Raw genomic sequence first — 18,810 nt, 5'->3', positions numbered from 1 at the left:
TCTTATAACATTTAAAAATCCCCATATTAACAAACAAAAAACAAAAAACCCCACCCTCCCCACAGTGATAATTTGTTTATCCAGAATTCAAAAGTCCTTCTATTATGTTGCAAGAAGAAATTGCTATGGGTTAATTAATGTTGCAGTTAACATAATTGTTAGGGTGTGTGTAAAAAGTATTTGTTGCTTGTGCAACGAGCAGAGCAGAAACACACAGGGAAGGAGATAAACGTCCAGCTCTTGTGAGAATAATACTTTATAGATAACAGTCTCGGTGTAAGTAAAACAGTCCAAGGTCATAAACAGTAATATCAGTCCAGTAAGTATCTTCCCTTACCAAAGCAAACAGACTTTAGTAACTCTTGGTATACAGTACCATACGCAGTAAGCAACAGGATACAATCAGGTATCAATCCGGAAGAAGCAGGAAAAACCAGGAAGAAGGAACGCTTCTCTGTGCTGCTTATTTATGCACTGTAGCCTAATTACAGGGTTCAGCAAACCCTGATTACGTGGCTCAGTTGTTTCTTAAAGAAACAGATATTGCCTGGCCAACAAGTTAGGAGTACGCTGCAAGCTGAACCTAACATTCTCCCCATTGGGCAGGACAATATACACAATAGATACAGAAACAAAAATACACATCCAAATCATACATTGTACAGTGGTATCAGTTACATTTCAGATTCTTAATCCAAATCTTTCACAACAATTGGTGTGTTTAATGGCACCTTGCGCTTTAGTAAAGTTGTCGGCAATATTGTCCTCTGATGCGCAATATTCCAATGTAATCATGTTATCCTTAACACATTGCCGAACATTCAGATAACGTATATCAGTGTATTTAGTCCTTGTCTTTACAGAAAGATTCGTTGCCATTTTAATGGCTGCCTGGTTCTCCTCATAAACCGTGATAGGATAATCCATTTTGAATCCAATATCTTCCATCAACTGTTTATAATAAATCAGTTCAGTACATGTAAGTGATAGACAAGAAAACTCCGCTTCCATGGTAGACAAACTTATGTGTTTCTGGCGAATTGATTTCCATCCAATCAGGCAGTTATCCAACATGATTGCTATTCCAGACGTAGATTTTCTGGCAAAACTGGCATCAGCATATGCCTTTAATATCATATTGGCATTTGGTTCTAAATACATAGCAAAATGCAATGTTCTTTTAAGATACCTAAGAACACGTTTAGCAGCCTGCCAATGCCTATCAGTAGGCTCTGAACTATATTGTGCTAGTTGATTAACACTAAAAGCTATATCAGGCCGTGTCCAGTTGCTCAAATACGACAAACTGCCTATTAATGATTGATACAGTTCTTTACTGAACTGTGGACTCTGCAAACTATCCTGCTGAAATTCTTGTGCCATAGGAGTCTTGGCAGGTTTACATAATTCCATCCCATATTTTTTCAACAATTTGCAGATCTTATTAGATTGTGATATTTTAAATCCTCTAGATGTTTTCAGGATATCCAGCCCTAGATAATGCCGTATATGTCCTAGATTTCTAAGTTTAAATTTTGTTTGCAACTGACTGATAATCTCTCTGGCCTCAGCGTCAGTTCTGGTAATTATGGCAATGTCGTCTGTAAAGAGTAACAAGAATGAAACACATCCATCCTGTTCTTTTTTAAACAGACATTTATCTGCTACGCCCTCATAGAACCCAATGTTATGTAATTCCTGCACTATACATTGGTTCCACTCGTAACCTGATTGCCTTAAACCATATAGGCTTTTTTGTAGCCTCCAACACTCAGTTCTATCCTGTGTATCATAACCAGGAGGTTTCTTCATATATATTGTATGCCTCAACGGAGCGTTCAAGTAAGCTGTCTCGACATCTAAATGAGTAATAGAGCATTTATTTCTAGCTGCCCAAACAAGCATCGTTCTCAAAGTGCTCGCTCGTAGACTTGGAGCAAAAACCTCATCATAGTCTCTATCTGTCTGTGAGAACCCTTGTGCAACAAGCCGAGCTTTATGGGTTACTAGCCCATCTACACTTTTCTTTACCTTATAGACCCACCTACAGCCTATAAGTTTCTCATTTGGTGGTATTCTTACAACTTCATAGACACCAAGCCTCTTCAATGAATCAATTTCTCTATCCATTGCCTCTTGCCAGGCTTTTTGCTCCTTTTCTGGATATAATTTTATATCATGATAACTGGATGGTTCGATATCTACTTGGCAAACCACTGTGGCTTTATAGCGATCTGGTGGATGCCGGTCCCTGGAAGATCGTCTAGGCATAACAGGACTAACATCAGGTATATTGGGTTCATCCTCCCCTAACCCTGATTCCTGTTCCTGTTCTTCAACCTTAATAGATGGTTTATCATCCATCTCAGATGAACTATCATCAGGAATATGGTCTACCTTAACATCAATATCTGTAAAACCATAGTCTGCTTTTTCTAACCTGTCCCAGCCTTCATGTTCTAGGAATTTAGCATTAGCGCTACACAAAACTTTTGTTGTTCCTTTTTCCCAGAACCTATAGGACCTATGGTTAGCCTCATAGCCAACAAAAATCATTTTCTTTGCTCTCTGTTGGTCCTTCCTTCTCTGACTAACCGGTATATGCACCCAGGCTGGTGCACCAAAAGTATGTATATAACTTAAATCAGGCTTCCTCCCGTGCCATAAAGTAAAAGGTATTTTTCCTGTAGAGGAGTGCACCACATTATTTAAAATATGATTGGCACATAGTATTGCTTCTCCCCACAATTTATCAGGTAAACAAGCATCAGCCAGCATAGTCCTAGTCATAGCTTGTAGGGTCTGGCCTCTTCTTTCTATATATGCATTATGTTCTGGCCGAAAAGGGGCAGAACGTTTATGCTGTATCCCAGCATCCTTCAAAAACTTAGCCAACTGATGGTTAGTAAACTCAGTTCCATTGTCAGTAACAATGCATTTCACCTTAAACCTCTGCTTCCTTTCAACAAAACGAAGCCAATTTGTGATACATTGAAACGTATCACTTTTGGACTTCATAAGGTAGCAAAAACCATATCTGGTAAAGTGATCAACTATACTCAAAATATAGCATGCTCCCCCTAAACTGGGTTTCTTTGGCCCTATTAAGTCTAAAAAGACTACCTCCAAAGGTTTAGTTGTTTTAAATCCATTGCAGCGGTTTGCAGGTGTAACTTTACTTTTATGCTGGTTACAAGTATTACAGTTCAGGTATTTGCTGCAAGCCCTTAAATTGATGCCGTTAGACTGCTTAACAGTCAAATTCAACAACCTGAAATTCAGATGACCAAGCCTTCTATGTAGTAAATGTACGCATTCATCATGAGGCTTTACATTTCCAAATTTAGCTTTTGACTGAACTAACAGTAATGACTTATCCCTAATGACAAATAAGTCGTTTTCTAATTCTGCAGTAACTACAGTGCCTTCACATTCCAGCAAACATTTGTTATTTTTAAAAGTTACTGTAAACCCAGAATGTAGTAATGACTTTACAGATAAAAGGTTATATTTCAAACTAGGGATATAAAGCATGGGTAAAGGGTGCTTACTAATAGAACATTGAACAAGTCCCTCCCCAGCTACAGTCACATTCCAGCCATTAGCTAATTTGACCTTTTTAGTACTTTTCTTCATATTTAGAAACAGTTTTCTGTTTTTTGTTATTGATTGAGAGGCACCACTATCAATCACCCACCAATCATCTCTTATATTATTAGATGAACTGGTTGCTAAATTACACCTTTTCCTGGGTTTAGCAGAGTTTCTAGCAGACACTTTCCTATTTTTACAATATTTTGCAATGTGCCCCTTAGCCCCACATGCATAACAGCGTTTAACAATATTGACATTCTCATATACAGCTTCCACTTTTGGTTGCTGTTGCATCCTTAACTGGTCTCGTTCTTGCCTACGTTTGGCCTCATCCAGTAACCTACCAGTTATACTGGCCAATGTTAGTTCATCTCTAGACAATACTTCTAATGATGAAACAAAAGAGTCATAACTGTCATCCAACGATGAAAGAATAATATAAACTTGCTGCAGTTCAGTAAACACAAGGTCTTTCTCATGTAGCTCCTGGAAAAGCCCTGTCATGGAGTCCAGGTGAGCCATCATGTCTCCTCCTTTCTGAAGATGTAAGCGAAATAATTTCCGTGTCAGGTAGATATGGACACCCACAGAGTCACGAACGTAGAGCTTCTTTAGCTTTGACCAACACCTCGCAGCAGACTCTTCGCCCCGGAAATGGACAAGTTGCTGGTCTCCCAGTGTCAGGCCAATGATGCATAAAGCACGCTCGTTGTCCCTGTGAAACTTCACTATCTTTTTGGCATCTTCTTCATCATCAGCATTCAGTGCAGTTATGTCCGGTGGATTATTAACCATGTCCCACAGTCCTTCTTTTCGCAAAAGTAGACAGCACTTTGTGGACCAAGTAACATAGTTTGTTCCATCCAACCGGGTTATGGTAGAATAACTTGTACCTTGCTCAAAAGCCATCATCTTGACTACTACACCCACTGCCTGCACTTCTCACTTCCACAAAAACAAATTAAAGAGCCCTGGAACGTTCTGGGCCCATAACCAATGTTAGGGTGTGTGTAAAAAGTATTTGTTGCTTGTGCAACGAGCAGAGCAGAAACACACAGGGAAGGAGATAAACGTCCAGCTCTTGTGAGAATAATACTTTATAGATAACAGTCTCGGTGTAAGTAAAACAGTCCAAGGTCATAAACAGTAATATCAGTCCAGTAAGTATCTTCCCTTACCAAAGCAAACAGACTTTAGTAACTCTTGGTATACAGTACCATACGCAGTAAGCAACAGGATACAATCAGGTATCAATCCGGAAGAAGCAGGAAAAACCAGGAAGAAGGAACGCTTCTCTGTGCTGCTTATTTATGCACTGTAGCCTAATTACAGGGTTCAGCAAACCCTGATTACGTGGCTCAGTTGTTTCTTAAAGAAACAGATATTGCCTGGCCAACAAGTTAGGAGTACGCTGCAAGCTGAACCTAACAATAATATTCCTCCTGAATAATAGGGACAACACTTTTAGTGTACAGTACGCAGAGTAATTTATAATTTGGGCAACTTTTATATGTCCATTAAAAAGTCATAAATTCAAACCTCAACATGTTGTTCAAGTAGTACAATTGTTCCAAATGTTCTGGTGTATAATGATCATTCAAATATATGTATTTCACAGTGCATTTGATGTGAAAAATATGAAAGAAGAAGCTCTAAACTTACTCTTGAACATGCTGGCTGTCCTTAACAAAATCATTAAAAAGGAGGTAATGTTAATCATTTGGAAATCTGGGTTGATTCGAAATGACATATTTTCTTCTAGTTAGTTTTGAGGAGAACTAAATATATTTTAGTCCAGTTGCCTTTTTTTTCCAAAATAAAAAAAACCACTTGATATGTTTCTTTTTTGGTCATTTTCCATAGCATCTTAGATGTAGGCTGGTGGATCTCACATTATGTCTCTCAAGCAATTAGGATGTAAATTCATTCTCTTTAAAGAGATATATCACAAGTTCCATCTGCATGCTTAACTACCCAATTATTATATGGCTGGTTAACTCTTTATATTCTCCTAGAACAATGCATTATTATCCCATTACACTAATTGCTGCATAATTTCTCTATTACTGCTAAGGTAAAGGCTGCATATATTCCCACCTTGGGCATCGTGCTGTAATGTAAATGCTAATGCTAGTAACAATAACACATTTCAATTAACTCAGTAAACCTGTCAACTGTATAGAGAGAAGACTAACCTGGGTTACAGAGGTGTGAATAATTTTTCTGAAACCAGTAAATCACATCTTATGAATAAATATTAAACATTTTTGCTAGAGCTGGAAAAGCTTGCTTGACGTCAAGACGGGCTGCGTGCATACAGTAAATGTCCTCAGGTAACCACAAGGCCAAAGAAATAACAATGCAGATCTTGGCTTTTGTTCCAGTGTGGGATATAAGTCCCAGAGCCGGCTGGGTGACTTTGGGTCAATCACTCTCTTTCTCTCAGCCAATTCACCTCACAGGTTGGAAAAATTTGTTGTTGGAAAATAGGAGGAAAAGGGAGTATTAAGTGTGTTCACTGTCTTGAGTTGTTTTATAAAAACAGTAAATTGGCAGAAGAAAATATTTAAATAATAATTGTGGCATCATGATATGTATTTCATTATTTGCCTCCATCCTCCCTATACTGTATATCTGTGGCTGTATAACTTGTATACATGCCTGTACAAAATTATGTAAGAGTTTGAAGAGGCCCAGATGGGAAGTAGTCCATCTCTATGCCAAAGTAGACATTTATTCATGCATAATCTTTGCTAGGATAAAAGTTACTGAGTAGAAAACAACTTAAGTCAGTCCTAATACTTTTGTTAACTTAAATGACAATAATTCCCTCTTTGCACAGTTAATATGCCCAAATGAATAGTAGAGGGTGGTACCAAATTATTAGTGTTTAGTTAATTAGTTAATCAAATTTCTTTGTGCGAACAACATGCTTTTTAGAATTGGAATCCTTCTGTTTATACTTGGGGAAGCCTAAGTTTCTTTCTATTTGTCCCATATCAAAATGTTTTCTTAATATTGGTTGATTGAAATCAGAACATGAATGTATCCTGTAAACAGACTAAACATTCCTATTTTGTGCATTACTAAGATTTAACTGACTGTTTAATTTAAGGAAAATATGTCATCAGACACTTGTGTTTGCTGGTAGCTCTTCAAATAGAGATCCTTCTCTAGATGTAATAATGTAATAAAGTTATTCTTTTTGTGGCAGAATAGGAACATATCCAGACTTGATATGCTTTTAAATGTCCAAATATTTTGTTTTGATATAAATTTTACAGTATTTGCAGAGACTTTATTTGTTCTTATAACTATACCAATCTAGACATTCATATGCAATGAATGTATCCATATAAGGCAATACAGCTATATAATCTTGATTGTAAGTAATATTAAATAAAATAGTAACATTTTAATTATTATTATCATGTTATTTAGGTGATCAATGGGCTTGCAGTTTCATCTACACCTTCACTTTCTTCTGCCATTGCGGTAGCACATTGTCAAAACCTGAAGGTACAAAAGTAGGTATAAGAACGTTGTGCCTAATATTTTCTTGCACAGTTGTGTACTTAAAGGACAATGTAATAAATTATTATTCAAAAATGATTCAAAGACATTCTGTGAATGTCACATTAAGGCAGCACCTCTCTACTATTCATTGAAATAGTTAAATTTTTTTAGCCATCTGCATGAGCCTGAAAAAAAGTATTAATGTTTTTAGGAATCATACTAACTTTAATTAGCCATCTTCTGCAAACCAAGTGCATTTTTTCAATGGGGTCCTTGGTGTTCTCTGAACTTAGTGGTTTTCTTGCAGACTTTTCATTACCAAATAGATGTTAGCTAGTTTGGCAGTGAAACGTCTGCAAGAAAACCACAAACTCAGAGAGCACCAAAGACCCCACAGATATTCTCTTTTATCAACACCTTTTCAAAGCGTGCACAACTCTAAATATTGTGACTTTTTTGACTAATGCTTTCAGTTCTTAACATTGTCTATTATTTAGGGACTTGGGAAAATTCTTGACAGATTTTGAAAAGCAATGAATCTGTCATAACCTGGGCTATTTTATATACATACGCACTCTATATGCAAAGTGAACAGTACTCATTAGTATATGAATAAACTCCATTTAACACAGTGGGATTTTTTTCTGAGTAGTTTATTCAGAATTGCACTGTGCGCAATTTGATCCATTTTAAGAATACTATGAATGTATATGATAACGAAGACGCAAAAGACTACATAGTTGTGGTGGTAGAAAAAGACTAAATAGGTACCGTATACCTAGGGGATGGTTGGGCTACGGTAAAAAGCAGAGGTTTGCTGCTACTGAATGAATACAGAATATATTACTTGGATAGAAATAAATTAGACTGCACATCTGTTGTTCATGATGCATAATATTAATTTATAGACTAGGAAACTTTTGCCATATATGCTATAATCCTTAAATTGTTTTTTCTAGTTAGCATATTGTCAGAATTATACATATAGAATTATAAAAGAGCTCTTAAATTTAGAGGTTTAGATTATCAATTCCTTCACTGAATTTTCAGGATTTGTTATTCATACTGCAATTATAATGGTAGCTGGCTATACATGGTGAATTTTGTTGGACTCTCAGCTATGCCAGTTTTTTTATGTAGTCCATTATCAGATTACCTTACATAAATGAAGCTATTTATCATAAAGTTTTGTCAGTGAAATCCAGAAGCTTCTGACAGGTTCTGGAGAACTGGTAGCGGAAATTTTGAGCAGTTTGGAGAACCGGCAAATAACACCTCTGGCTGGCCCCAGAGTGGGGAGGGAATGGAGATTTTGCAGTATCCTTCCCCTGCCACGCCCACCAAGCCATGCCACACCCACAGAACCGGTAGTAAAAGAAATTGGATTTCAATTAAGTTTTGTCTACTGAGTTTTGTCTACTGGTTAAGGCACCAGGCTACTTCTAGTTATGCCTTAGACTAGTCAGTCTCTCTCAGCCCAACATATCTCACAGGGTTGTTATTGCAAGAAAATGAAAGAGGAAGATGTATTTGGTAAATTTGCCACCTTGAGTTATTTATAAAAAATAATAAAGGTAGGATATAAATAAATATTATATATATGCATAACAGATCTTGAAATATTTTGTTTTGCAGAGTCCTGTGTGTATTTGTTGGTGACATGGACATGAAAATTGAGTTGGATGATGAGTAAGTCTCAGTATTGCAACCAGTTTATTTAAATTTGTGCAGTTGGTTCTGAAAATGAAATTCTGCTAAGGTCAGTGGGGCTTCGTAAGAAAAACATGGAACTTTGAATCTCTTTTTTTTTTATTAGAATAATTTTACATCTAAAACATGTATTTGATTATAGCAGTTCTTTACAGTTTGTATATTTCCCAGATATGTGTATTTGCTTTATTTTATTATTACCAGTGTGGCAACTATTTTATAGAGTTAATATTTATAGAACCTATTTTCTTTAATATTTTACAGCAAAGTGCTCTTGATCAATATTTGTGCTAAACATTTTGAACAAGTTAACACCAAACACAATATCTCTCTCAACTGGAAAGAAGTAGGTGTGGCATTTTATGGTCTTTTTTTTATCACCCAAGTATGATTTAGTGAGAATGCAAGGACATAAATTTTGAGTTGAACTATATATTCAGCAATTTTCACTGTGGAGATTTAGAATGTGGATGACATGCAAATATTTGAATATTGTGCTCCAACTGATAATTCTGCCTGCTGGAAATGTACAGTTTGCCACCTAGAGTCATGCTTTGAGTTGGGTGGGCTATAAATTTAATAACCAATCAATCAGTCTTGTAGCAAATGCTATAAATATATTTGAGATAAACTGAAGAACTGCTACGGTGGAAGAAATTGGCACATCATTTTTAGAAACTTCGAAACGTTAGCACAATCTTTAACCCTTGTCTTCCTGGCATGAATTGGAAAGGACTGAGAAAAAGCACAATTGTAAAACAGATAGATGGTTTTTCCCACCACTGACTTCCACATAGTTTTTTATGGACATCTGAATCAAGGAAGTCTGATTATATTAATCAGACATGAAAAGAGTTACTTGTTTGTTCACTCTGGGATCCAGGAACAACAAAAGTTTGTTCATGCAGACCTATTCAACCTATTCAGTTTATCACAGTCATAGAGCAGTACAAATAAAAACACTCCAAGATTTTACTAATGATGTTCAGCAGCAAAATGGCCAAATTTCAGCAGCATAATTTTGAGGGTTTTTTTAACAGTATGAATGCACATAATTTGAATGTAGGAAGCCTCCAATGTTTAAAGCAAGAGGCTAAACCCCTTCCCCATCCCCCCCAAAATTCAAAACACCTCTTCTGGTGAAGTCACAGTCAGCAGAAGGTGAATACTTCCTACCCCTACTTCACCCCACATAGATGAAAGTAAACATCAAGCTTCTGAGCATTCATATACTTAATTATTGGGCTGGAAAGAACTGCATGTTAGTGTTATGGCCCTATAGATCTCTCAGGTTTTTTAATCCCTTTACACAAGTAATATGTAAATATCGTTTTTATATTGAGAAATTGAGAAATTTAGTTTTGGATAATTTTAATATGCTAACATTCATTAACATAAATAAAACCAAAATATTTTAATTTTTTGTTTCTTTTTGGAAGGATCCTAAAACCAACAACTTCTTCTCTGCTACCTTTGGATTTATTCTTCCAGTTGCATACAGCTATCAGCCTAATTTAACCATTGTAATTGTTGGACCAAACCAGAACCTTGGCAAAAATAGAATTTCCTTGCTTATTAGTTTACTGCAAGGATTAGCAGAATCTCAGATTCTTGCTGTAATTCAGGTAAGGAGTACATAAGTGGTTTTACAACAAAATAGCTTATTTTTTAGAAGAAAGGATCCAGGGGAAATGTGTGAGTAATTCCTTCTAAAACTGTCTATAGTTTCAGATTCTCTTGTTTTCCTGAAGCAAATACATGAAGAATCTAGTAAGGTGCTATAGCATTTCAATTTCGGTTCTAAAAGAGAGTGAAAGGCAACTGAAAATTCAAAGAAAAGATGTGTTGTCTTTAAAGTGGTTCAGACAATATTTTGTATCTGTGTGCCAAAGCATCTTTTTGAGATTCAACCTGAAGAATAGCTTTGCTTCTAAGTTTATGTTCCTATGCCTGGATCCTGGAAAAATCTAAATAAATCAAACAAACAAAACATGCATAACAATTATTGCAGGGGTTCTTTAACTCTGCAGCATCATGACATCTCTAAAATAATAAATGAACATATGTGAAACAACACCCCTCCCAAATACAATGAATGATTTCATTGTGGTTAGAATTTAGCAAGAAAGAAATATGAAGCTTCCTATTAATAACTCAATTTTAATATATTTATCACCAGGGGTTCTCAAACTTTGTAACACCACAACTTTCCATTGTTAGACCAAGCTGATGCAGGCAAAGCAAGGAACAAAACTCAAAGCAAGTTTTGACAGGACACCATCATCAAAATCCATTCCACTTTGGGAAAACTTTTAGCCATCATGCCCAGATAAAGGGAGGGGGTGGGGGAAAGTTGAGAGCAAGATTTTGACAGTGCTTCTGTTTCATTGCTCTAGCTCAGGGCTGTCAAGCCCACGGACTGGATGCATCATGCGCTGGCCACATTCACGCCTGGCTTAGTGAAGGGGAAAAATGTGATACATCACGTGACGCCATGAGTTTGACACCCCTGCTCTAGCCTGATTACACGTACACATACAAACTGTTTGCTTCTCATCTAAGAAACTTTTTCAGAAGAAGCTTCTTGGATGACAAAACAAACGTTTTCAAGGGAAAAAACCAAAGTCCAGTTGCCTTTTAGGAAAAGCACCCTGGGACAATATAGACCAGTGATGGCTAAACTTTTCCAGACCGAGTGGCCAAAGCATGCATGCGCACGAATGCATGCGTGTGCACCCAAACACCCAAAATGCGGGTGCAGCCCCCACATGCGCCCCACCCTGGCCATGCACATACAGCTCCCCGCATGCGCCCATCCCCCACTCCCATGTGTGTACCCCCACATGTGTCCCACCCGTGCATGCACACGCCCCCCACACGCCTGTGCCCTGCCCCCTGCGCATGCGCGGCAGAGACACAAAGACCAACTGGCTGGTGGGAGGCGCATGCCCAGTGGAACTGAGCTGGGGTGATGGCTCGCGTGCCCACAGAGAGGGTGCTGCGGGTCACCTCTGGCACACAAGCCATAGGTTCGCCATCACGGATATAGACAGATACTTATGTAAGGATTCTGACCTCACAAATTGCTGAGAGATTTCTCGGGAGTTCCACCTCACAGTTGAAGAAGACTGATTTATAATAGTAAAGATAACTGACTCCTAAATGGATATATTCCCACATTGCACTAAGCATGGTGTGTTTCATTGTGTCTTACCAAATAAATCCAATTTGTTTGGGTTTGCAGAAAATGCCAAGCTATAAACCAAGGTTTACCAACCACAGAGGTCTAGTTATACAATTCACTAAACCAAAACTAAGCAAGCCGTATTATGGCTTAGTCCAGTAATTCAATACAGTCATTCAATAGACTACAAATTCTCAGAAATGACACTGCAAGCAATAAAATGCTGTTTCTTTTTCTTTTTTGGAGATCAGTACACATTTATGCAAGTGTTTTACTTTATTTTTAAAGGATACTGAAGAAAAAATAATGCAAGATATAGCCAACATCTTAACAGGTGACTTTATACCCAACTTTGAGAACTTTGCACCAGATTTACAGGAGAATGTGGAAGTGATAAAAGAATTAAGAGCGCAATTTCAACAGGAATGGAAATTGCTTCAGTGTTCAGGTAACCAATCAGAGATGAATGAAAACAAAATGTAAATCTTCATTACCTTTAAATATCTTACTGCTGAGCTTTGAATTACTTGAAGTTAGAGATTCTCAAGAGCATTTTTGTTACAAAATCTGACTACATTGTCTTTTTGTTTTGTGTAGCAAAAAACTTCAAAGATGGAAAGTAATCTTGATTTCAACAATCTCTTTTCTTCCTCAAGAAAACAAAACAAAAGATCAGAACAAGATATGCTTTATGAATAAAAGGGCACAAAATCAGTTTCTGAACTGATTTTTATATAATTTTTATATTGAAAACTATCTTCCAGCCTGTTAACTTTAGAAATGCTGTTGGCTTTGCTATAAAGACTTTTTAAATTTTTATACAGTAAAAATGTATAAATATTTTATATCTACTGTATAAATGTATGAATATTGCATGAATACTGAATGAATGCATGAATAGAAGGGAAACTCATCAAATTTGCCAATGACAATAAACTGGCAGGAATAGACAACACTACAGAAAATAGACTCAAGAGCCAGATAGATCTTGACAGATTTGAACACTGGAACCTATTTAACAAAATGAAAAATAAGAAAAATAATAAATTTTATACTTAGACAAGAAAAATCAAATGTACAGGTATAGATTAGGTAAAATTTGGCTCAATAGCAGTAACTGAGAGAGAGATCTTGGAGTCCTAGTGGACAATCACTTAAAAATGAGCCAGTAATGGGTAACGGCAGCCAAAAAAAGCCAACACAGTCCTAGTTTGCATTAAGAGGGTTAAAATCAAGATCACGTGAGATATTAATACCATTTATAAAGCCTTAGTAAGACCACCCTTAGAATACTGCAACCAGGTTTGGTCACCATATTATAAAAAATGTTGAGACTCTGGAAAGAGTGAAGAAAGGAGCAACAAAGATTATTATTATGGCTTGGGACCTGGTTACTTACGGGACCGCCTACTACCACCAACAGCCTCCCACCGACCAGTACGCTCCCACAGAGAGGGGCTCCTCCAGGTGCCGTCGGCCAAACAATGTCGGCTGTCGGCCCCTAGGGGGAGAGCCTTCTCTGTGGGGACACCGACGATCTGGAATGAGCTCCCCCCAGAGATACGGAGGATTCCGGATCTGCGCACCTTCCGCCGTGAGTTAAAGACGCTTTTATTTCATCAAGCTGGCCTCGCCTAAATCTTCTCCCTTTTAAGTGTAAATTCTAAATTTTTAATGTATTTTAAAATATGGGTATCTTAAATTACGGGTATTAATTCAGCCAAATTTATTTAATTCATTTTATTCGATTTTAAATTTTGTATATCTATGTGTTTTATTTCATGGCTGTGCACCGCCCTGAGTCCTTCGGGAGTAGGGCGGTATAGAAATTCAATAATAAATAAAATAAATAAATAAAATTAGGGGCTAGAGGCTAAAACATAAGAATGGTTGTAGGAATTTGGTTTGTCTAGTGAAAAGAAGGATTAGGGGAGACATGATAGCAATGCTCCAATATTTGAGGAGCTGCCCCAAAGAAGGGGGATCAACCTATTTTCCAAAGAAGGCAAGACAAGAAACAATGGATGGAAACTAATCAAGGAGAGAAGCAACCTAGAACTAAGGAGAAATTTCCTAACAGTGCGAATAATTAACCAGTGGAATGGCTTGCCTTCAGAATTTGTGGGTGCTCCATCACTCAAGGCTTTTAAGAAGGGACTGGACAGCCACTTGTCTGGAATGATATAGGGTCTCCTGCTTGAGTAGAAGGTTGGACTAGAAGACCTCCAAGGTCCCTCCCAACTCTGCTATTTTGTTATTCTGTTAGTTGGTTTATTGTGTCCTTTTAGTCTTTACAAACTGTTCTGGCAAACAAGGGGTTGTGATATATAGGCTTTGTGTGGCCCTGCTCTTAAGTAGGCAGACATATGGGATAGCCAATTAGCACTGTACAGCTCCACTTTTTTAATATGGAAAAGGAGGTTAATATCTTTAGCTCAAGCCAAGGAAAAAAAGATATAGGGATCACAAATGGGATTGCATTCCTGTAGTAACTCCCCACTGACATGTATATTTATAAATTAAATCTGAATAATGTCAACTACTGAGTAAAGCCTATTTCTCATGTATAATTTTTGCAATGTTAAATAAACTTAATTACAAACTCTCATGAGATTATCTTACATGTGTAAGAAATCACTTTAATGTATGATCAGTAAGATTACTAATATCTATGAGATGTTAGTGAAGTTTTAAATATTTCAACAATGACCAATAATTGGAGCAAAAAGCCGTAACTGGAGGAAAAAATGTTTTTTTATATTACTCAGCAGGTCATGGCATCTGTCTGATGTAGTCTGGAACTGAAAGTTAAATAGGATTGGCACTGGTTGTACTTGGAGAAATTGCAGGTTGGACTAAAGGAGGAAAGGAGTCCCTGTGGATTTTACTCCGCTAATAGTTGCTGACTTTAGGGGATGGTGCCCATCTCTGTTTCAAGGCCATTGAGCCAGCATTGTCCAAAGACATTTCCATGGTCATGTTGGCCAGCATGACGTCACGGAGTGCTGTTATTGCAGGTTGGACTAGGAAGTTAAAAAACATCTCCAGAGAAAGCTTCTATATTGTTTCCAAGATCACTACATGTATGTGTCCAATTACAGTACATGGACTTGTACTCAATTTTTGCAAACTTTTTCAGTAAAGACTTAGCAGAAAAAACAATTGCTATCAACCTGCCTTCCATTGAGGACCTGTATACTGCACGAGTCAAAAAGAGAGCTGTGAAAATATTTACATACCCCTCACATCCTGGACATAAACTGTTTCAACTCCTACCCTTAAAACGACGCTATAGAGCACTGCACACCAGAAGAACTAGACACAAGAAGTTTTTTCCTGAACACCATGCCTCTGCTAAACAAATAATTCCCTCAACACTGTCAAACTAGTTACTAAGTCTGCACTATTATTAATCTTCTCATTGTTCTTATCACCCATCTCCTCCCACTTATGACTGTATGACTGTAATCTTGTTGCTGATATCCTTACGATTTATATTGACTGTTTCCTAATATGATTTGATTGTTTATTTGTTTCCTATGACTATTATTAAGTGTTGTATCTTATGATTCTTGACAAATGTATCTTTTCTTTTCATGTACACTGAGAGCATATGCACCAAGACAAATTCCTTGTGTATCCAATCACATTTGGCCAATAAAGAATTCTAATCTATTCTGTTCAGATGTGCTGGGAACTGAATAAAAGTGAATTTGGTTCTGGGGGGGCCATCAACTAGATGTAATGAAGTTGGAATATAATTTGTACATGATAATTATACTGAATTCATTCATGATTATCTACTATGCTGCACAAAACCACAGGTTTTGTATTCACACAATCCCAACCTGAGCCAAGATATACACATTAATCCAATTTTAGATTCGGACGACTACTTGAAAATTAATCAATTCACCAAAGATACAGGCCAATCTAAGTATTAGCAAGCATCACCTGTCATATATAAAAAAGCCAGGTCCCATCTTGAAGAACTCAAACCCCTTTTCTTGTCCTCGGGTGTTTCACTGCTGTTAAGCTTGAAAATCTTAAAACCTCTTGCCTGCATTTCTATCCCCACCCGTGGAGCATGTTCACGTCAATTGCTATAGCCAACGCGCGGTGGGAGGTTTTTGGATTGGGGGTGGGGCGTATTGTTGGAAACCTACACAAGCCATTTAATTCAGGACCGGGAAAAAAATCCGAGCTTTAATCTCGTACAGCGGGGGTCTGCAACCTTGGCAACTTTAAGACTTGTGGACTTCAACTCCCAGAATTCCTCAGCCAGCAAAGTAAAGCAAAGCTGGCTGAGGAATTCTGGGAGTTGAAGTCCACAAGTCTTAAAGTTGCCAACGTTGCAGACCCCTGTCGTACAGGGTAGAGTCCCAACATAGGACAGCGCGAGATTGTTGCTTCAGGCGCGCGCGCCTTGCATACATACCCAATAAGCACCACCCGCCGCCTCCCAGTCAGCCAATCGCCTCCCTTCTCCCTTTACGCCCCGCCTTGTTGAGCGCCGGAGCCTGAATCTTCCTCCCTGGCTTGTCAGGGTGAGATCATCGATCCCAGCCCACCCCCCTATTACGTGCCTCCCTTTCCTACCAGAGCGGCCCTTCTGCGCCTGCCTGACTCCTCCCTCCTGCGGTAGCTCCGCCTCAATCCTGCTGTTTCTTTTCGTGCCCCGCGGTAGGTCGGCTTTTCTTTGAATTTTAAGCGTTGGAGGCGGCGGAAGGTCTCCCTGACTTGGCGACCGGGATGGGATGAGGGAAAGCTTTTTATTATTATTATTATTAATAATAATTTATTTGGGAGAGGAGGGGGAAATGGCGCCTTTTCGACTCGGCTACCCCAGGCTCGTCAAGGGCGGATTCCCCCAGTATCGGTTGTCCAGTTAGGAGCTCCGGCTTCTCTTGCCTGCCTAAGTTTTCAGTCACCTCGGGAGGGCGGCGACCCACCAGAAGTGGCTCGAGACCCGGACGACCCACCTTTCCTGGAGACGGGAACCGGGCCTGTGGTCCGCCAACGCCCGGGTTTCCTTTCCCTCCGAACGCCATAGAACCCTCCGCCTTTCTACGTGGGTCCCCACTTTTTCCCAAATTGGTGGCTTCTAGGATACCGACAACAGCAGCAACAAGGATACCGAACTATAAGACCCATCATCCCCAGCCAGCACTGGGGCGTGCCGATGGCGGAGAGAGGAGGCATTGTACATTGCTACTTACCTAGGGAATTCTACCCGTCGCCACGCTACGGTAGTCCCTTCTCTGCAGGGGAAGATAATCTGCGAGGTAGCCGTTGTATCAGTTGAAAATAATTGTAAATAATAAAATAATCTCCTTCTTCCGAACTTCAGGTGCATCCTTTCCGTTTTCTGACCATTCTTAACAGTATTTAGAATAGAATAGAATTCTTTATTGGCCGAGTGTGATTGGACACACAAGGAATTTGTCTTTGATGCATATCCTCTCAGTGTACATAAAAAGACAAGATACAGTAGTAATATTTATTTATTTATTTATTTATTTTTCATATTTGTATACCGCCCTACTCCCGAAGGACTCAGGGTGGTGAACAGCCATAATAAATACAAATACATATAGAAGTTAAAAACTATTAAGAAACAGATTAAGTAATTTAGGCTCAAAGATTAAAAACATCCAAATTTATCTAAAGAGGTTTAAAACCCAATTTAAAAGCCAGTTTAAAAGCCAATTAAAAAGGGAGAGTTAGGCCAGACCAGCTTGTTGGAATAGAAATGTTTTCAGGGCACGGCGGAATATGCGTAAGTCTTGGATGTTTCGTAACTCCGGGGGAAGCCTCTTTTTGTTATTTAGAGACTAAAAAATGTTTTAGCATTTGTTTCAGTATCATTCTTGGTTGTTCTTATCATCCCATGCAAATCTCTTAAATGCTCCTTGCAATTCCCTCTGTTACAGTTTTATTCTAAATAATTTTGTCATTTTTAATTCCCTTGGACACGCAGGAGGCTCCATGTTTCGGCCGCTCCATACATTTACAAAACATCTTTAATCTTCATGAATTAACCCATCTTCTCCCACTTATGACTGTATGACTGTAACCTTGTTGTTGGTATCCTTACGATTTATATTGACTGTTTCCTAATATGATTGCTTATTTGTTCCCTATGACTATCATTAAGTGTTGTACCTTATGATTCTTGACAAATGTATCTTTTCTTTTATATACACACAGAGCATATGCACCAAAGAGAAATTCCTTGTGTGTCCAATCACACTTGGCCAATAAAGAATTCTATTCTATTCTATGAAAAATGCTTCTGCAGCTTTTACTCTGACATTCTTGTTGTCTTTGACTGCCTTCTTTGCAGTGTTCAGTGTAGACCCTAACTCAAAGCATTTCAGTTTTTTGCTATTTTAATAGAACTATTTTTGCTAGTTCTTTTCCATGGTCTCTTTCACTTCATCACTGTACCAAGTTATCTAATTTACATTTGTGCTGGGCAGAAACTGGCATCTAATACTTTTTATTCTTGCAGATTATACTTCCCAACTTGGTTCTTCATCACAGTTATATATACTTCATTTTTTGCTATAGTTGGCACCATCTGCCCTAGGTAGTGTGGGGTATAAGCCCAACAGTTGATTCTATATAAAGTGTGTGTGTTCTTTCTTGATAGGTTATGCATTTAGTTTACGCTGGATTCTTTTCTGTCATGCTCACCCCTTTTTCTCTTGCATTGTTTTTATAATGTTTTGCCAAGAAATATAAAGTAAATAAGTGGCACCTTGAAAGAAATTACAGAAAATAGTGTCATAGCCTAATTAAAA

The 18,810-nt window shown here is 38.1% G+C and overlaps 1 protein-coding gene across 1 annotated transcript in view; it reads left to right on the top strand.

Annotated features, from left to right (window-relative positions):
- HDAC10 (histone deacetylase 10) overlaps positions 1 to 12,627 on the top strand; it is a 28,121-nt gene extending 15,494 nt beyond the window's left edge. The window contains exons 14-20 of the mRNA XM_070947254.1: positions 5,213 to 5,300; positions 7,036 to 7,121; positions 8,746 to 8,799; positions 9,085 to 9,166; positions 10,260 to 10,445; positions 12,293 to 12,452; positions 12,602 to 12,627. Coding sequence (XP_070803355.1) covers positions 5,213 to 5,300; positions 7,036 to 7,121; positions 8,746 to 8,799; positions 9,085 to 9,166; positions 10,260 to 10,445; positions 12,293 to 12,452; positions 12,602 to 12,627 — 682 coding nt within the window. The remainder of the gene's footprint in view (positions 1 to 5,212; positions 5,301 to 7,035; positions 7,122 to 8,745; positions 8,800 to 9,084; positions 9,167 to 10,259; positions 10,446 to 12,292; positions 12,453 to 12,601) is intronic.
- The last annotated feature ends 6,183 nt before the right edge of the window (positions 12,628 to 18,810 follow it).

This window comes from Pituophis catenifer, unplaced genomic scaffold (assembly GCF_029215685.1).
Source record: "Pituophis catenifer annectens isolate HBS135680 unplaced genomic scaffold, rPitCat1.0.hap2 SCAF_7, whole genome shotgun sequence".
NCBI lineage: Eukaryota > Metazoa > Chordata > Lepidosauria > Squamata > Colubridae > Pituophis > Pituophis catenifer.
The sequence above is the reverse complement of the archived record's forward strand: the minus strand, read 5'-3'. Positions and strand labels throughout refer to the sequence as shown.